The 18620-nt window shown below is 33.4% G+C and overlaps 1 protein-coding gene across 2 annotated transcripts; it reads right to left on the reverse strand.

Moving 5' to 3' along the window:
* Positions 1-3819: 3819 nt before the first annotated feature.
* On the reverse strand, positions 3820-16096 carry LOC127126794 (phytyl ester synthase 2, chloroplastic). 2 transcript variants are annotated; one of them, XM_051055796.1, is made up of 15 exons: positions 15622-15769; positions 12106-12193; positions 9916-9967; positions 9733-9756; positions 9380-9538; positions 9192-9296; positions 8180-8286; positions 7977-8098; positions 6670-6778; positions 6415-6545; positions 5889-6258; positions 5552-5665; positions 4804-4889; positions 4452-4561; positions 3820-4347 (listed from the first exon to the last, which is right to left on the reverse strand). In XM_051055796.1, the coding sequence occupies exons 2-15, from the start codon at positions 12121-12123 to the stop codon at positions 4157-4159; spliced, it is 1698 nt and encodes a 565-aa protein (XP_050911753.1). In that variant the 5' UTR covers positions 12124-12193; positions 15622-15769; the 3' UTR covers positions 3820-4156. The 2 variants fall into 2 exon arrangements, with proteins under 2 accessions (XP_050911753.1, XP_050911752.1); XM_051055795.1 differs by lacking the exon at positions 12106-12193 and having other exon boundaries at positions 9733-9788; positions 15622-16096.
* Between the last annotated feature and the right edge of the window lie 2524 nt (positions 16097-18620).

Here is an 18620-nt window from a genome sequence, read left to right on the forward strand (position 1 = left end):
CTAGCAACACATCACTGCTACCCAAGACACGAAAATGTCATGTGATCTGACAAATCCTTTTGTGATAATACTTATGTGTATAATTATCCTTTTGTCCTTATGTCTATATTGAACACAAGGCATAGGCCATGTCATCCTTGTCCAGTTCAATATTGGGGCCGTAGACATTTATCCTGTTACGCGGGATGGACAAATTCCATCTAGGTCACTCATGTCCCTCAGCATGCTTCGTGGAGTACCCATAAACTGTCTTTATGGTCATCCAGTTACGGACAATGTTTGATCAGCAACAAAGCACTTGACTCTACATCTAGGGTCCATAATGGTTTCAGGTCGAAGGGTGGTATACACCACTATCACCATGAGAATAACTTATGACACTTTGCATAACATTCTATATGGTATTCTCATAGCGGATCACTTCAGTATGAATATTACTCCTAATATTCATATTTATGTTTAAGACTTAATAACTCCTTATCCATGATCCATGAGATGTGATCATCGGTCTATATACATAACAGTCTTAATGCTTTAATATCATCCCACTTCACAACAAAGCTCGACTGCGGATACTTTAAGAATAGTGTCCTTATATTTAATGGGATCTCATGATTAAGTCACACTTGATACATTAAATAGATTATCTATTCTAGATACTTTATTAAACAAATATAATAAAGAAAAATCCTTTTATTATTAATAAATAATTCGATACAAGTACCAATAGTATTGACCTCTAGGGCTTACACCAACACACCCTACCATATACACCCAACAACCAAACACCCAACCTCGCAACTCATTCATGCCACATACTCAACCTCAAACCCAAGAATCAAACTCTACCAACTAACAATCATACGCAGTCACCACAACATTCTATAGCCCAGATGATTCATACAATTCATGTCATCATAGCCTCCCACCAATGACCACCCAAACATCTCATCGCCACAACACCCAACCATTGTTTAACTATAATACACCCCAAAAACCATTGATTCGTTTCCAAACCGATTCAATGTCTCAATTAGGTCAATCATACTGTCCATAATTCACGCAACCACAACGATCCAACAACGACAAGATGGGCACTAAACTCAATTACGGAAGCGTCGTTGGCGAGAACCCCCAACTATTGGGAACAAATGATGACACGTCTATCAATATCGTTGGACCTTCCACCAGACCTTCACACCAGTCAACAATGGATTATATCAGCACTCAAAGACCCCAAACACCTCAGAAAATCGTGGGAGACCTCGAAGATAGACTAACGCACTTGGATGTGGAACAGGGGGGACGTTTCAATCAGACGAATCATTGAATTTCTTGTCAATTCCATGTAATTTTTCATTATAATATAAATATAATTTTTATTTTCAGTATTTTTTTTAATTAACTGTAAATTTAACATTTAGAATTAAAAAAAATTAAAGGTGCATGCGCCACATGCATTGGCGCATACACTATGTAGTGTATGCATGTGCCAATGCATGTGGCACCACACATGCATGCGCCAAGAGACATGAAGTTTAGGTGCAAAGTCTTTGGGAGCATGCGCCAACTCCAATGATGCATCCTCGCTAGGTTAATTGGATGCGTCAGTTCAACTAACACCAGTTCAACTGGCGCATCAATTAAAAAAGGTGGTTACTTTGGTATATTTTTTGAAATTTTGGTTATTTTGGTATTTGATTTGAAAATGTTGGTTATTTTTAAAAAAATCACAATCTCCCCCTTAGATTTGCAGCAAGTTTGATGATTCCTACAAAGATAATTGTCTCTTTCCTCAAACCTAGCCTTTCTTCCTCAAAAATTTCTCTTTGTTCCTCAGCCTCTTTTTCACGTACTACCAGAATTCCTCTAACCTAACTTCTACTCTCACTTTAAAATTTGTATGAGCTTTATTTCTCAAAATTACTCTTATTTTCCAATTACTATCCACTTCTCTCCTTTCACCTCACACTCTCCTATAATTACGCAAATTACACATTCTTTTATTATTCAATTAAATTATTATTTAAATTAAATAAATATTCAATTTAAATAATTATTTAATCAGAATTATATAATTTTTATTATTTTATTTTATTAACAAATAATTAATATGCATAATTATCTTGAATAATTCAAATAATATTATTTTAATTATCTGCTTTCAAATCGCATAACTCCAATAATTAGTAAATACTAAAATACCTTCTTATTCCGAAAAATATCCAAATCAGATATAATGAAGAAATCACACCAACAAAATAAAATGCTTAAATTAAAAGTTGGGGTGTTGCATTTAGGGGCATGAAGTTCTTTGAATTCCCTCACTTTGATTGAAAGTGGCTACGTCCTTGACAGACGATGTGTAATGGCTTCAACATTGTTGTTGCGACAAATTTGGATTGCCTAACGCCCGTTTCTTGGCTTTCATATTCTTTTTCTATGCATCGCTCTACTTTCCCTTTATGTAACATTCGACTTCCATGATGATTTCTAGGCAAGGAATTCATTAAAATGTTTAGCTCTCAATCCGTTATGGAAGGTCGTTCTAGAAGGCTCCTACAAACATCTATTTGTTTGGGTCGACAACCTTGATAGTCGCGTCATTGAACTGCTCCGTTAAATATTCTGATGACCCTAGTAAACATTGAAAAGATTTGTGATTGACATCTTCCTGATCGCTGAGAATTGATAGACCAACTTCTTTATCAGGTCTTGATAGCTAGTGGTTGATGATTGTGAAAGATTTATATACCACGTAAGTGTGACGTCCGTGAAAGTGTTGGAGAGGAGTTTGCACTTCAATGAGTCTGAGGCTCCAATGATCTCCATTTGCGTGTAAATGGAGGCGACATGCTTTTGGGATCGCTTCTTCCATCGAATTTTCTGAGTGAAGGTGGCTTGAAACTTTTTGGTACGTGGGACCCATATTTCATTAGAGAAAAGTTAGAGGTCCAAGACTTTTTCTCCCCCAATGGGATCGATCTCTTGTTAGCGATGTTGGAGGTTAAGAACCTTATTCTCCAAAATCTGGTTGTGGCGATGCAAATTGTCCATAACGGCATTGTATCCATGCTAAGGCCTCATGGTCGATGTCGCGGCTACTGTCGACTGACGTTGTTACTCACTTGTTCATCATATGGGGGGATTAAGGAGGCGAGAAGTGAGTTGTTTGTTGATTACAAGTTTGGCCCATGTCAGTTTTACTATGGCCTCCACAATAGACGTTGTACTTGCTAAAAAAATAATGAGAGACAACCCCTAACTGTGTAATGTCGTTTGTGATTTTAAATTTTGGAATGTGCTAAGAGCTCGCCCACCTAGGGAATGTGGAGAGCTCTTATGTATTTTTCTTGGGGAATTTCGTGATAGATGGGAGGTCCTTTCTTCATTATGAGAAAGGAGCAATTTCCTTCCTTTGGTCAAGGATGAGCAAGTGGGGGTGACTTTGAATCACTAATTCTTCATTCATCGACTCATTCCACGCGCACCATATATCCCATCCCCTATATCAGTGGGAAGACGTAGTTGGTTTGGACGACTAAGTCTATGCCCAATGTGGCGATCAACTTTGGACGTCTAGAATGAGCACTCAGTTTGGACGACTCTCACACTGTTGGACGCTCGCCTAGCATTGGTGCAATTGTCTAACCTTGTGTCCTTCAAAATGTTCCTAATTGTGAGTTTAATTAAGGTCACGAAGACTAGTTTTCAGATTAAAAATAAATTCCTCAAAAGTTGGCCGATTTGTAGAAAATGGCAAAAACACTGACCAAGGTCCAAATAATCATCCAAATTATAAACCAACCATAGAAAGTCTTAAGAGTGAAACACTTCTGGTGTATATATGTATAGACTATAGACATATAGTTTCATTATGGTAGGGAGTAGTCCCACTTTACATGTTTCAAGATTTCATTGTCCAACTAGACAAATTTACATACAACTTAGTAGTAATGTTCCTTTCCCGATAATTTATTTTTTGCATTGGCTACTTTCTTATTTAAACTATAGGAAGAATTGCAAAATGGTTCAACTTTCTATGAGCTATATCATGCCTTCTGGCAAGAAAACAATGCCTGAAAAACTATTGGCAAATTACAAAGTTTGCCTTTCTAACCTAGGCAATTTTCAGGATCAAATTATAACAGAACAATCAAATTTCAAATGATGGAATATCAGATGTAAAACCATGTGTAGCTTGGTATAATAACCGAGACAGTATACTTCTGTAAGGGTCGCTTTCTCGTTTCTCCTTTAAATAAGCAATGCATCTCTCAACCTCAGATTTCACTTCCAAATATAATTCTTGAGATTTCTCCCTATCCTTAAGTTCCTGATTCCTCCCTGTCAAACAATATCCCAATAAATTGATGTTGGCAAAACAAACTTTACTGCCACATTTCATAGGTATGCTTAGCAGTGAAAATAAACATAGGCCAATGACATACCTTTTGTTTCAATTGGTTTTCCAAAATAATAGTAGAACCGGCCCGGAATTTTGGGCAAAATTCCAGGCATATGCACTTGCTGATTCGCCACCTCACCACTAGCACCAGCTCTAGGTTTCAAAGTATACAAAAGGCATAAAATAATACATCTGTGATGAAGTATAACACACAAAAAATGGAAAAGAAAAAAGTCTATGAAAAGTTATGTTTCGTGATTTGGTATATCTTTTTGGTATGAATCAACAAGTTATAAAAATAAATGGTATGAATAAAAATAAAATAAAAAGTCTTATTCCATTAAGTAGGATCAGCTACAGGTATGAATCAATCAACAAAGAGGAAATTTAGATACCTCAACGGCATAGCCTCATTCGTAAGGTTTTCTATTTCAGACTTAAAGTAAGGAATCTTCACCAAGTCATCATAATCAATCACAACCTGAAAAGAATAATGTGACGTGCTGTTAATATGGTATTCAAATCCAGGTTCATGGCATCCATTGCATCCATTGTGTTATATGTTATGGTTAAAGAGCAGTAGTTAATCTTTAAGTAGAAAAGGTGAATGTTGAGGTGAAAAAATTCTTCAGTGTATCCATCCTAAGATATTGCAACTATTCCTTTTCTCTTCTTCCTCTCCCTCTTTGTCTAAATGTTTCCTAATTATGTCATCACATCACTTATATGACTGGAGTTGGCAATACTAACCACTAACTGAAAAGTCAAAATCATTAAATGATTGCATAACACGCGATTGGAGGACAACGGGGATTCAAATTGTGGACTGTCTCAGGTGATGCAGCTGCAACATCTTGGTTGCGGTGACTGTCACAACCACTTTAGCATGCAATGATCATAATGCATCTGTGACCGCAACACAATTGAAAACTCTGGATGAAAGTTTACAAGAGTAGAACACTAGTAGTGAACCTAAATTAAATCCTAAAGAACATAGATATAAGTTTTAAAAATGAAGCTCTAGTAGAATTATACTCCATAAGAAATGGTCACACACACAATTTGCCTTCAATACATGTTATTTTCAGAAAAAGAATAACTTTGTAAAGGAAAATTATTGGCTTAGTAAATACTGAAACTTACTTCACCAAGATCATCTTCTCCAACAGCACCGAAAGGTACAATTTTGGCTCCAAATCTTGCTGCCATCCTGACAAACTCAGATTGTTCAGGCCAAAATAACTTGTATTCTTCACCCTGAAAATTATTATAAAATGGTGGAGATTTTGAGCGAGCCTTGAAAGTAAATTTAAAATATAGAAACGGAGACAATCAGTGCCACCTAAAATATAACCATGAGTTGAAATGCTAACACTAAATGTGAGAATTTAGATTCATTTAGAAGAGCTAACATGGGCGAATTTGGATTAAATAAGAAAAGATGAAACTCATTATAAAGAGCTTACTTATTGGGATTTACCTTTCTATGAAGAGCCTCACGCATCCCTCCAGGATATAACAGGACATGTGACTTGGAAGATAAAAGCTTGAAAAGGTTAGATGGTGCCACAGGAACAGCACCCATAACTCTGAATGTGTCATAAGAAGATATTTCTGGCAATCTTCCATTTTTTTGTTTCCTAAAAATCATAGGATGTGCTATTCCTCTTACAAGGATATCTCTTTCCATAAGAATTCGAGAAACCAAGGGAACTAATTCCAATCCTAGCAACATGTGGTACCCGACATACAAAACCGGTCCTTCTGAAGGAATTCCAGCTAGTCCCTTTACAATCGTTCCATCCTCCAGAGTTGAAAGCATTACAGCGCTTGTGACAGCAGTAATCAAACTGGAAGCATTTTAAGTTAACGGTGGAAAATGTAAGTTGTTAGTTTGATTAGAGTACAGTTCAATTAACTAGAAAGAACACAGATGAATCGAAAGATGTAACATGTCATCACAACATCAATGTATCATGAAAAGCTATAGGTTAAGCTTTCCTTACCTGTTTGATTCTATTACTTCTTTGGCTTCATAAGGTGTTGGCGGTATGAAATCAGAAACATAGTCGTGATACTTCCTGCGACGGTAGTAGGAAGTTCCCTTGAGGATGGTTACCAGGTCAATGCTACCTTCCTGCTAGCAGGGAACAAGCTATCATGTTAGGTCTGTTAAAACTTGCATCAAATGATAACGCCTGAATGCAAACACAAAGACAACAGCATGCCTGCAGAAAAATTTAAATGGAAAAAAATAATACCAGTAATAGGAAATGTCCACTGTCATCAAATTTACGGAGCTGGCAATTAGGCAGTAACTTACATAGTTTTTCACCTTCCTGTTGGCTAGGTAATAATTGATCATTTCCACTAAAAGCATAAAGAAAAAAACAAGTTTCATTTTTCAGGAGTCATAAACTTGAAAAGGGAAACATGCTGTGTACATTTGATAATCAGGAAATATATATTGGTATTGGTATAATGGAAATTCTTCTGAACAAAGTGGGCAAGTTAGGGAAACTTTGAATTTGTGCGTCCATGTCACTATTGGTTAAAGTAGCCACTCCAAGGTCATTCTTGTCTATGGACTATTCGACATTGGCATTTAAACCTGCTTGATATCAAAAATGTTTTCTTTCACCACAACCTCACATAAGAGATTTAAATGGAACATCCTCTTGGATATGTTATTTACAGGAAGTTTTCATAACTAGTCTATCGTTTCCTCAGGTCTTTAAATGATTTCAGTCTCATAGGAGATGGTTTGGCAAATTCATCATTGTGGTTCAACTATTTGGTATGACTCTTAGTGAGGTTGACCGTTCAACTTCTATCTTCATTTAACTGCAGGGAGCATTTACATGGTTGTGTACGTGGACAACATTGCCATCATAGGTGGCGAATGCCATGGCATCACACAAGAAGAAGAAAAAAAACTATCACCATTTTCAGACCAAAGGTTTTGATAGATTTCATTACTTTTTGAGGATAGAGGTAGCACAATCCAAGAATGGTACTGTGATTTTTCAAATGAAGTATGTAGGTGAATTTTAAGGGAAGCAGGGTTGATTAACACTAACCCTGTTTGATACTCCTATGGATCCCAAGCCAAACATCTACCGATTCAATTGCAGTCACTTTTAGACCCAAAGAAATATATCAACTCGTTGGGAAGCTGAATTAGGTAATTGTAACCTGTCCGAATATCTTTGAGATTTATGTGGTCAGACAATTTTTCTCTACCTGTGAAGGAGATTAGGATGCAATAATTTACATTCTGAGATAATATCCTCTGGTGTGTAATTGACACAAATTTCATATGTTTTTTGTTTCTATACCCTTCAACGGTTTCCATCATACAGATCATGGTTTAGAAGTAATGAAGTTTGAAGAAATTGTTTGTTAGCATTTAGTAATCTTTCTTTCCATTTCTTTTTTAATAGCATGTCGGCTAAGTGACATCAAAAAGCTAAGGAAAGACATAGGATTCCATATTATGACTAATGTAAGATGTACAATGTTAAAGAGTATGACTAATGTAAGATGTACAATGTTAAAGAGAATGAACCTGCAAAGTATCAAAGTCTGAGCTTTGATAGCATAAAGCCGTGAATTGGCATAATCAGAAGCTGATTTAAACATCTTTAGTTTCCACAGAAGTGTTTCTATTGGTAATATGTCAGTAAGAACCTGTGAATTCAATCAACAGATTTTCAATATTGAAAGTAAATGAAGTGAAAGCTCAAATGAGCACATATAATTGAACCTTACAGGAAGAGATGATGCGAGAGTAGTAAAGTCCTCTATTAGCTCTCTAGCTGTGTTTTGTAGAGGAAGTCCATTCACGAAGTTATCCAACACCATTCTCAGAGGGTCGCCTAATGTAACAAGAATAGTTGAAGGCATAAATGAGAAAGATACTATTTTCTTTAGTAAAATATGAAGACACGATGCAAGTTCTCCAATATGATAAATGAACTCTAGCTGAAAACTATTAAGTGCTTAAGGATATTGGAGTGGAAAGTTTAGCATAAGTTTCTAACGACAATGAAGTTAATTACTCGCTAATTTAATTAACTTCAAATCTATGATCATGAATAAATTAAATTATATAGTTGCCATTTAAATATTGTTTTGACATGAATGAGGAAGGGGAAAATGACAACAAGATTTAGAGACAAGCACAAGCAAAAGGCACAAAGCATTTTTATGGTAAAGGAGGAAAATTAGATCCACAACATTCTTATAAGTAGAATCTCTGTATCATGGACACCTCTGAAAAATGGTGTGTTTGTGTCCATGTCGGACACCGACACTGATTCCTACGATTATGTTCAATTTTTTTATTTTTTCAAATTATTACTGGTGTCAATGTGTCAGTGTCCGTGTCCGTGTCTGTGCTTCATAGATAACATGTAAGAAGAGCATGAGGAATTACAAATGCACACCTACATTTTTGAAGCATTGAGTACAACCAGAAACCTGCAACTAACTAAGCTAAAGTTGCTCATTATTAAGACAACTGTCTAGTAACACAAACAACATACAAATGGAACATCTCCCCAAGTCCCCGGCATCAACCTCGGTGTTTTAAGGCTTCAAGAGTAGTTGCTTTTCTAAAGTAATTACCATTTTTCAGTTTTACGTAAACCATCTAATGCATCTGTTGTTATCTACATAACACTCAACAACATTTTTCAAGATGAACAAACCCAGACACACCTGACACAGATATTGAAACTATAGTTCATACATTAAAAACAGAAAAGCAAGATGAACAAACCTGCTGTCAATCTGAGAATGTCCGGCAGGGCAGGAGAGAATGAGTCGGGCAAAGCTTCCAACAATGGTGTTACAAGTTGCAACTGGGACCTGCTGAACGAACTAGCTGTAAATTGGATATCCATGGTCAGATCACGTACTTTGTGCGTCTTTCAGTCAAAAAGCATATCTGCATTACTAAAGAGTTACCTGGATTTGCCAAAATTAGTACAAGATCAATATCACGGTTACGGGCTGCAACAGCTAATGCGAGACACCCTCCTAAAGATTCTCCAACAAGATATATGGGCCTATTTGGTGAGCGTTGATATTCTGACCTAACTGTTTTCTCCACTAATTTCACAAGGTCTGCAACAGGGAAATTTCGAAGCAATAAATTATGCAGGAATACATAAATGAAACATACAATCAAATTTTCAAAAATGCATGGAAGATAAACCCAGTGAGTGACCTCATTGTCAACATTAAGAATGAATAAATAGATAGTGTGAAGGAGTTCAACAAGAGCATTAAACATTATAACGGGCTAAGACAAAAAGGACCTGTAAATGATGTTCGATCCGCAACTGGAATATGCAAGCACCATAAATCAAAAATCCTTCAATGAACAAAAAGGAGCAAAAACAGTATTTCTTAATTACATGTGAGTTAAATGATTATTCAAGAAAACCATTTAGTTGGAAGAAACTAGTTATGCCATAAAATGAAATTAAATGAACACAAACCTTCCCAGTTTTTGATGATGTGAAATAAGTCCCAGTCCCAAACCATCAATTCCTGTAAAGTTTGGAATGCAAGTAATTCGTAAAACTAAAATTATTAGTGACTTGGTTTCTTGTTACCATACATGACAAAAGAATCTCTATTATTTGGATTTGGCTCCTAAACAGTCAGTAAGGAAAGGCAAGAATAAATGTTTCAATCACTTAGACTATGTTACGTGCATATAACATCGCAAAAATTTTAATCTTAAGAGACAATTTTTAGCATATTTATGTAGTGGAAAACAAATATAGGTAAAGAATTTTCTACTTTTAAAATTTACTTTATAGATTAAAACTGACTTTCTTTCATAAAGATTAAAATGATTTGGAATTCCAAATCCCACATTGTTCAATAATAGATATACTATTGTTCAAAAAAAAATTGATATTTGTTGCCTTGATTTTGATCCCATGGAAATATATTTTGTAATATTATTGATTTTAGTGTTTTGACCAACGAGTCGGGATTACTCCCTCTGCTCTTATTTATAAGAGAAAGTTGATTTTTTAAATTCATTGAATAAACAATGTATCTAGTCCATTATACATTCCAGATATATTGGTTAATCAATGAATCTAAAAAGTAAATTGTCTCTTATAAATAAGACCGGAGGTACTCCCTCCGTCTTATAAAAAGTTTCATATTTGAGTAATGCGCGGTTCTTAAGAAAATGATTAGATGTGTTGGTTTTAGTGAAAAAATTAATATCAAATGTAGTTAATAAAGTAGGTGAATAATGTGAAAGTTAATTAAATAATAATAAATGTTGCATTGGTAATGTAAATGGATAATTATTTTAAAACAAAGAAAAAATGCAAATGAGACATTTTTTATGAAACAGAGGGAGTAATATATAAGAATTAATTTCAAGATAAATTAATATTGCATTAATTCCATTAAAAAATACGCAAATTAAAGTCAAAATAATGATGATCAAAAGAAACCTTTTCTTTTAGGAAAGTTCGCCACCTATTATGGTCCTACAAAGTTAGAGGGATTAGTCTTTGCACAGAGGATATCCGATTTTTATAAAAAGAAAAAACTTTTCTCACCGACCCAAAAAAAGTAATCTTTTCTCCAATATTGAGCTAATAAAATATATGCACATCTTATGCCTAAAAATGTGCATTGATTGTTGTTATTATGCCTAAAATTATGCATCTACTTTACTACTAATTATTTTGGTGTTATCAATAGCTATTATTTTTCCTTTTTTGTTACTACTAATTAATGGAAATTCCTATATATATATGCCCTTCATTGTACGGTTTCTACATCAAGAATAATTGAATTCAATTATTAGAAACCTAATTGGTTATCCTTTTTCATCTTTTACTTATTTTCATATGGTATCAAAGTCAATTGGAAGGTTTTGAAATTAGATTATATGGCAAAATGTGTTCATGGTGCGTTGTATTTCTAGAAACAAAGATTTCCTTATTGTTTAGATCAAGAAGTATAGATCCTTTCGTGCCACTTTTAAAGCCTAGAAATACATATTTTCTACCTCTGGAATCCAATTTTGTTCTATATGAATGTAAAGTAGATGCATAAATTAAAGATCCAAACACTTTTAAAATTTTCAAATCAGGTAGCTTATCATGCATCAAAAAACATGTTGTTTTTATCATAAACCGTGTCTCTAGTCCTCTTCTTGAAAATAAATCACCATATTTTTTGATGCATGATAAACTATCTGATTTGAAAATTTTAAAAGTGTTTGGATCTTTAGTTTATGCATCTACTTTATATTCACATAGAAAAAAATTGGATCCCAGAGGTAGAAAACGTGTGTTTCTAGACTTTAAAAGTGGCATGAAAGGATCTATACTTCTTGATCTAAACAATAAGGAAATCTTTGTTTCTAGAAATACCACACACCATGAACACATTTTGCCATATAATCCAATTTCAAAACCTTCCAATCGGAAATATCATTCTCATGGCAGAACACTTGATGATGATGTTCCAATTATCCACCCCCTAATGACACTATATCACATAACACAATACCACCAGATTCCGCTCCACTATCAGCTACCCTAGAACATTAACCTACTAGGCAAAGGCATCTACCATCTTATCTTGCAGATTATGTGTGCAATGCTTCTAATGGTTCAACAAAATCAAAGTCTTCATGTACTCCTTACCATATCACCTCTTATCATCCTTTTTCACATTTATCACCTTCACATCAAATTTTTTCTTCTTCTATCACACACTGCACAAAGCCAAAATCTTTTAAAGAAGCAAGTCAGTATGATTGTTGGCAAATAACTATGAAATATGAATTAGATGCATTAGATAAAAATGGCACTTGGATTCTAGTAGATTTGTCACCTCATGTGAAGCCTATTGGTAGTAAGTGGGTATACAAAGTTAAACATAGAGCAGATGGCTCTATTGAAAGGTATAAAGCACAGTTGGTTGCGAAAGGGTATAATCAGACCGAAGGCATTGATTTTTTTGATACCTTTTCACCGATTGCAAAACTCACTACAGTTAGAACATTACTTGCTCTTACTTCAATTAATTCTTGGCATTTGCATCAATTAGATGTAAATAATGAGTTTTTGCATGGAGAATTACAAGAAGAAGTTTATATGACTATTCCAGACGGTGCTTCATGTACCAAACCTAATCAAGCGTGTAAACTTCTTAAAAGTCTTTATGGTCTCAAACAAGCAAGCAGGAAATGGTATGAAAAATTGACATCTTTGCTAGTGAAGGAAGGATATCAACAATCTACATCTGATTACTCACTTTTCACGTTGAAAAATGGTCATGAATTTACTGCCTTGCTGGTTTATGTTCATGATGTGATCTTAGTAGGAACTTCTCTCGATGAATTTAAAAGGATCAAACATATTCTCGATTGTAACTTCAAGATAAAGGACCTAGGAATTCTTAAATATTTCCTAGGCCTCGAAGTGGCTCATTCCGAAATTGGGATCACTATTTCACAAAGGAAATATTTTTTGGATTTATTGAATGATTCAGGTTTATTGGGATCCAAACTAGCCGGTAGCCTTCTTGATCCTTCCATTAAATTACATCAAGATGATGGTAAGCCTTATGAGGATATTGCTGCATATAGGAGATTAATTGGAAGATTGTTATATTTGAATACTATTCAACCAGATATCACATTTGCAACTCAACAACTAAGTCAATTTCTTCATGCTCCAACCATGACACATTATAATGCTGCTTGTAGAGTTGTGAGGTACTTGAAGCATAATCCTGGAAGAGGCCTTTTATTTCCTAGAAATTTTGAGGTGTAGATTTTGGGGTATTCAGACTCTGATTGGGCTGGTTGCATTGATTCTAGAAAATCAATTTCAGGATATTGTTTTTTTATTGATTCTTCCTTGATATCTTGGCGTGCTAAGAAACAACAAACTGTATCTATGTCTTCTTCTGAAGCTGAATACAGAGCTCTTTCTACAACAATATGTGAACTACAATGATTGTTTCACTTGTTCAAAGATTTACATGTTATCTCCACACGACAGTCTGTGCTATGAGATTAATTACTATACACTGTCAGTATAAAAAATTTTACACTGTCGGTTCATCACCATCATCCGTTTGTATTACTTTATAGATTTTTAAAATAAAAGTCAAACTTTTTTTAATATCCAACGTCGGTGTAAAACTCTTTTACACTGTCAGTGTATTTCAATTAATCTATATATATATATATATATATATATATATATATATATATATATATATATATATATATATATATATATATATATATATATATATATATATATATATATATATATATATATATCATTATACGGTTTCTACATCAAGAATAATTGAATTCAATTATTGAAAATCTAATTGGTTATCCTTTTTCATCTTTTACTTATTTTCATATCCAACAAAAAAAAATATCATTTCTTAAATTTTAAGGGTGAAAATAATAAATTTAAATGCACATTAAATATTTTAGTGACATATATTTATATTCAAGGGAAATATTATCCAAGGCACTATTTAAAATTTTGAAAGAGGAAATTTTTATAAGATTTGTATGTTTAATGCCACATAAATTGAAATATTTAATTTTTAATAAATTATTTTTATGGCTTAAATGCACTTTTGGCTCCTAAAATTAACAGAGTTTTTGATTTTGATTCCCATAAAAAAATTGTCTGAGTCCCTATATCTCACTTTTTGTATTGGTTTTAGTCTTTAAAGTCAAAGTCCGCAGTTTTTTTACGGATTTTCCTTCAGAATTTTTTTAGGGACTAAAAACAACACAAATGAGATATACGGATTCAGACCCAAAAAAAAATTACAAAGAACAAAATCAAAAATTCGCAAACTTACCTATTTAAGCCTATTTTAATTTAAAACCCTTAACGTGTATTTTACGGACTATTGTTGACACATCATTAGCACAACATGTGTTTTTTCGGTCTCTCCTATCATATGTAGGGTCCATTATGCCAATATCATTATTAAACGAATATATCACTTATGTGCAAGTTCAAGAAACTATAATTTTAAAGGAAAACACTTTGCATATTGACATTTGATATCTTCCTAATTAGGAAAATTCAAAAATCATTCTATTTAAATTAAAAGGAATCATTTGCATTAAATTAAATGTTCCCTTAAACAACTAAACAAAACATTTTTAAGGCTAAAACAAAAATTTGCCTCAAATTAATATTTCCTTGATGCTAAAGGAGTTATCAATATTTATTTACAAAAACATGATTTTGTTTTTACCATTAAGTATTAACCGTGACATGCTAATCAAGTTCTATTTTATCATTTTAAATTATTGATAATTTTATTTCAAGGTCAAATATCTTTTGAAAGGAAATGGACGCTACAAAACTAAAGAGTGCATCTATAAATCCTAAACCCTTCATGTTAAAGTATATGTTTCATTAGAAATGTATACTTTTAAATAAAAATTGATCACTTATTTAATTTTCAATGTAAAATATTCCTCATATTTTTTCCAATAAAAATTAAATATCTTCTACATGGACATGCTAAGATTAATCCTTAAAGGAATGAAGGACTAAAACGAATGAAAAATTAACAATTATGATTATATTAAAAAATGAGAACAACACTTATTTTAAAATAAATTTTATTGATTAATTAAAATAACATTCATTTTAAAATTGAAACACTATGACTACTTTAATAAATAAATGACTAATTTAATAAATATAGATAACTCGGCTAAATAGTATGTACTTATATTATTTTATATATTATACTTCAACTTACTATAAAATATTATTCTTATAATTTCACATAAATTAAAAATATGATGAATATTTTACAGAAATTAGAATAAATTTATGAATTATTTTATAAATATATTTGTTACAAGTGGTATAAAAAAATAACTTTGAAAACAAAGTTTGAATTTAATATGACCGTATAAATTTTGTTGAAAAGTTGGTGTTTCTAAGATTTTTTTCTACAATAGATGAATTCAGAGTTGCAAAGTCACAATGAAGTTTACTTCAGGTCAATGGTCAACAACAAAAACTAGACAAAATGTAAGGGATGAAAATGAAATCAGAGCACTGAGAAAAACAAAATCCCATTAATAATAGTAATAAATATATAATAATTCAACTAACAATTAATTGATTAAATAAATTGTAAAGGGAACTGACCCGGCAAGAAGAGCATAAGAGGAGAATTATCCAACCGCCAACCACACTCTAACGGCGAAAACCACCGCGGTCCACCGTCACCAATGATCAAATCCTTCGCTTGCTCCAAATATTCTTTCCAACCGCTCCGTCTCTGCTTCTCTTCCTTTTCTTCCCAACTCTTCTCTATCTCCGCCGCACCGCCTTTTTCTCGTTTTACATCCACCGTGTTTCCTTTCTCCGCCGCCACCAAAGTTGCCGGAAATCGGTCAACGGACATGGCGAAGCGCGTGGACATGCTCTGAGTCCAAGCTGGATTCAGTTTCCCTAGAAACGGAGGCGGCTCTCGGCGGAAGAGCGGTGAGGAAACGCCTGGGAGGAAAAAAGTCCCGGCTGCCACCATGGCGGTTTGTAGCTTGTGGCGGGTGACGGAGATTCGAATCTTAATGGTGTTTGTAGCAAAGAGGCTTTGGGATTCAATGATTCATAAAATGATAATTTATATATATATATATATATATATATATATATATATATATATATATATATATATGTCGATGATGATTAATTTAAATAATTAATATTAAAAATGTAGAAAAAATGAGAGAAGAATGTGTTGGTGTAGGAGTCTTCGGGATGCGTGTTTCCAATGTCTACCAATTATCTGTTGTGTTTTGCCTTTTTTTTTTTTTTGCTTTTTCCCACAAAATAATTTCTTACCAATTTTTGGAAAAAAAGTGGTGTTTTTTTTTGTACACATGAGACTTGTGTTAATTATTAAGACACGCAAAATCAATATCTTAGTTGAATACGTATTCAAAATGTGAAAGGTAGAAAAGAGAAAAATGAATGAAGAGAAAATTAAAATTTGGTTTGGTAATTATCCATCACCCATTCACTGAAATATCACGTTACTTTTTTATAATAATTGAATTTAAAGTAAAATAAAAAAATTTATACATTTTACTTAAATATATCCGTATTTAACTAAAATTTGTGGATATTTATGAAGTTAAAATTTATTATTAGAATTGAAAAAAAATGATTATATATTTATTTCGGGTATGAGTTAAGGTTATTTCGTGTATGAATTAAGGTTGATTGAAAGATATAGATTCAGAGTCTATTGCAGTGGTTAGAGATTTTCGACGTGGCAGAAAAGGGTGACAAAATATTATAACTCTAAAGCTCAAGTCATTATTAGAGTGAAAAATGGTGTTTGAATAAAAATTTAAATGCTAGAGAAATGATGTGTTTTTCTATTTATATAAGATAAATGGTTGGTAATTGAATGAGTGTGGTGAGCCGTGAGATACGGCCAATTGTTAGATTGATCTAAACGATTGGAAGAACATTTGCTTGAGTGATTACTTATTCGGCGGAAGAAAAGAGTCCACATGTTCTTCTCCAAATGCTATCTCGCGTCGTTATTGGGTATTCTCCTCTTTGGGCCTTATGGGCGGTCTGGAACAGTTGCCCCCCAAGTCTTTTATTTATGCTCTGCAAGGTGAGAGTTTGCGACGCGTATCTTTACATGGCCACAGGATTCGTGGACGTTGACGTCTTTGACGGGGCGTTGCCGCTCTTGGAAATAAATGCATTAAATGTCTCTCTTATAAGACGTAACATGATGTTGAGAAGGGCATGTCCTCATACGCTAGTCATAAATGATGTTTCACCTTTCTTAGAGTACTCGAGTGAATTTTTGAACCATTTTTAAAAATATATTAATCGTTGATAGTGCGGGGTAATCGTATAATTCTCATACTCGAGTAGGGTATAAAGGGCTTTTAGAGCGTCATTTTATCTCTTTTGTTGTTATCGACATGCAAAAGAGAGTATTTATGCACTTGTTCAATCATTGATTATGTTCAAACGACTTTGTTCGTTGGTATTGGTTTTCCATGCTTGGTTTTTCCTTCCCATGGGTTCCAAAGTTTAACATTCTTCTTTCTTCTCTCTCTTGTGACCCTTTTAATAATAACATTAGTACCCCTCGTTTCAAAAATGTTTCTAGATTCGCTTCAGTGAGAAGTCCTCGAAATTGTTAAGCAACTTTTTCCTATAGCTTTTCCATAAAGATGACAACTTTGCAATAATTGCACCAATTTGGAAAGCTTCTGAAATATCGATCTTCATAATCCTCAATTTATTTACAAGAACTCATAACTTGTACATTTGTGCAAGTATAGAATTTGAATCTAACATTTTAAAAATTGAAATACTTTGAAATCGAAAACTATTTAGTACCTTCCTCCTCAACACAAAACTTGAACTCGAGTGTCTTCCAAATTTCTCTTGTCAATTGATTGTCTATGTAGAGATGATCAAATAGTATGTTTAGAATGTGTCTACGACACAATATTCCATCCTTCTTTCGTTTCTGGCGTTCTACCTTGAGTTCCTCAGAATCATCATCTTGCAGTTTTGGAATTGATGCCAGTTTAAGATGCAATACATAGAAGATCTTTAAAGCAATCAAGAGGAAGATCATCTTGTCTTGCCAACAAATGAAGTTTTTCCCATCGAAATGATCCAACTTCACAAGATCTTGGTTCATCACTTTAATGCTTGAAATTGAAGTCTCTGCTGCTATTATTTGAGATAATGTTAGATTGTTAGAAATTGTTTCTAAGTTAAGTGGATCAAGGATGGAATCATGCATATGATCTCTTTCCTAATAGTATTTCAAGTCTACACGCATGAATATTCAGGATAATTCAGTTTACTTTGAGTTTGCACAAGATAAATGAAAACTCGAATGTAGGAAAGAAAGAAATATGAAATTTAAACAGGGAAGATGAGAGTTCTAATTGGTATGTTTTTCTGAATCCAAAACAGTCTAATTATAGACTAAATTGTGTTGTTTCACAAGATTGCGACACTCGATAAAACATTTTTTCACCAAATACTACAACTTTTTACTAAGTATTGCAACCCTTGATAAAACACACAATTTCACGAAATGTTGTAACTCTTTACTAAGTATTGGACTCTTGAAAAAATACATTCTTTCACCA

This window comes from Lathyrus oleraceus, chromosome 3 (assembly GCF_024323335.1).
Source record: "Lathyrus oleraceus cultivar Zhongwan6 chromosome 3, CAAS_Psat_ZW6_1.0, whole genome shotgun sequence".
NCBI classification, from domain to species: domain Eukaryota; kingdom Viridiplantae; phylum Streptophyta; class Magnoliopsida; order Fabales; family Fabaceae; genus Lathyrus; species Lathyrus oleraceus.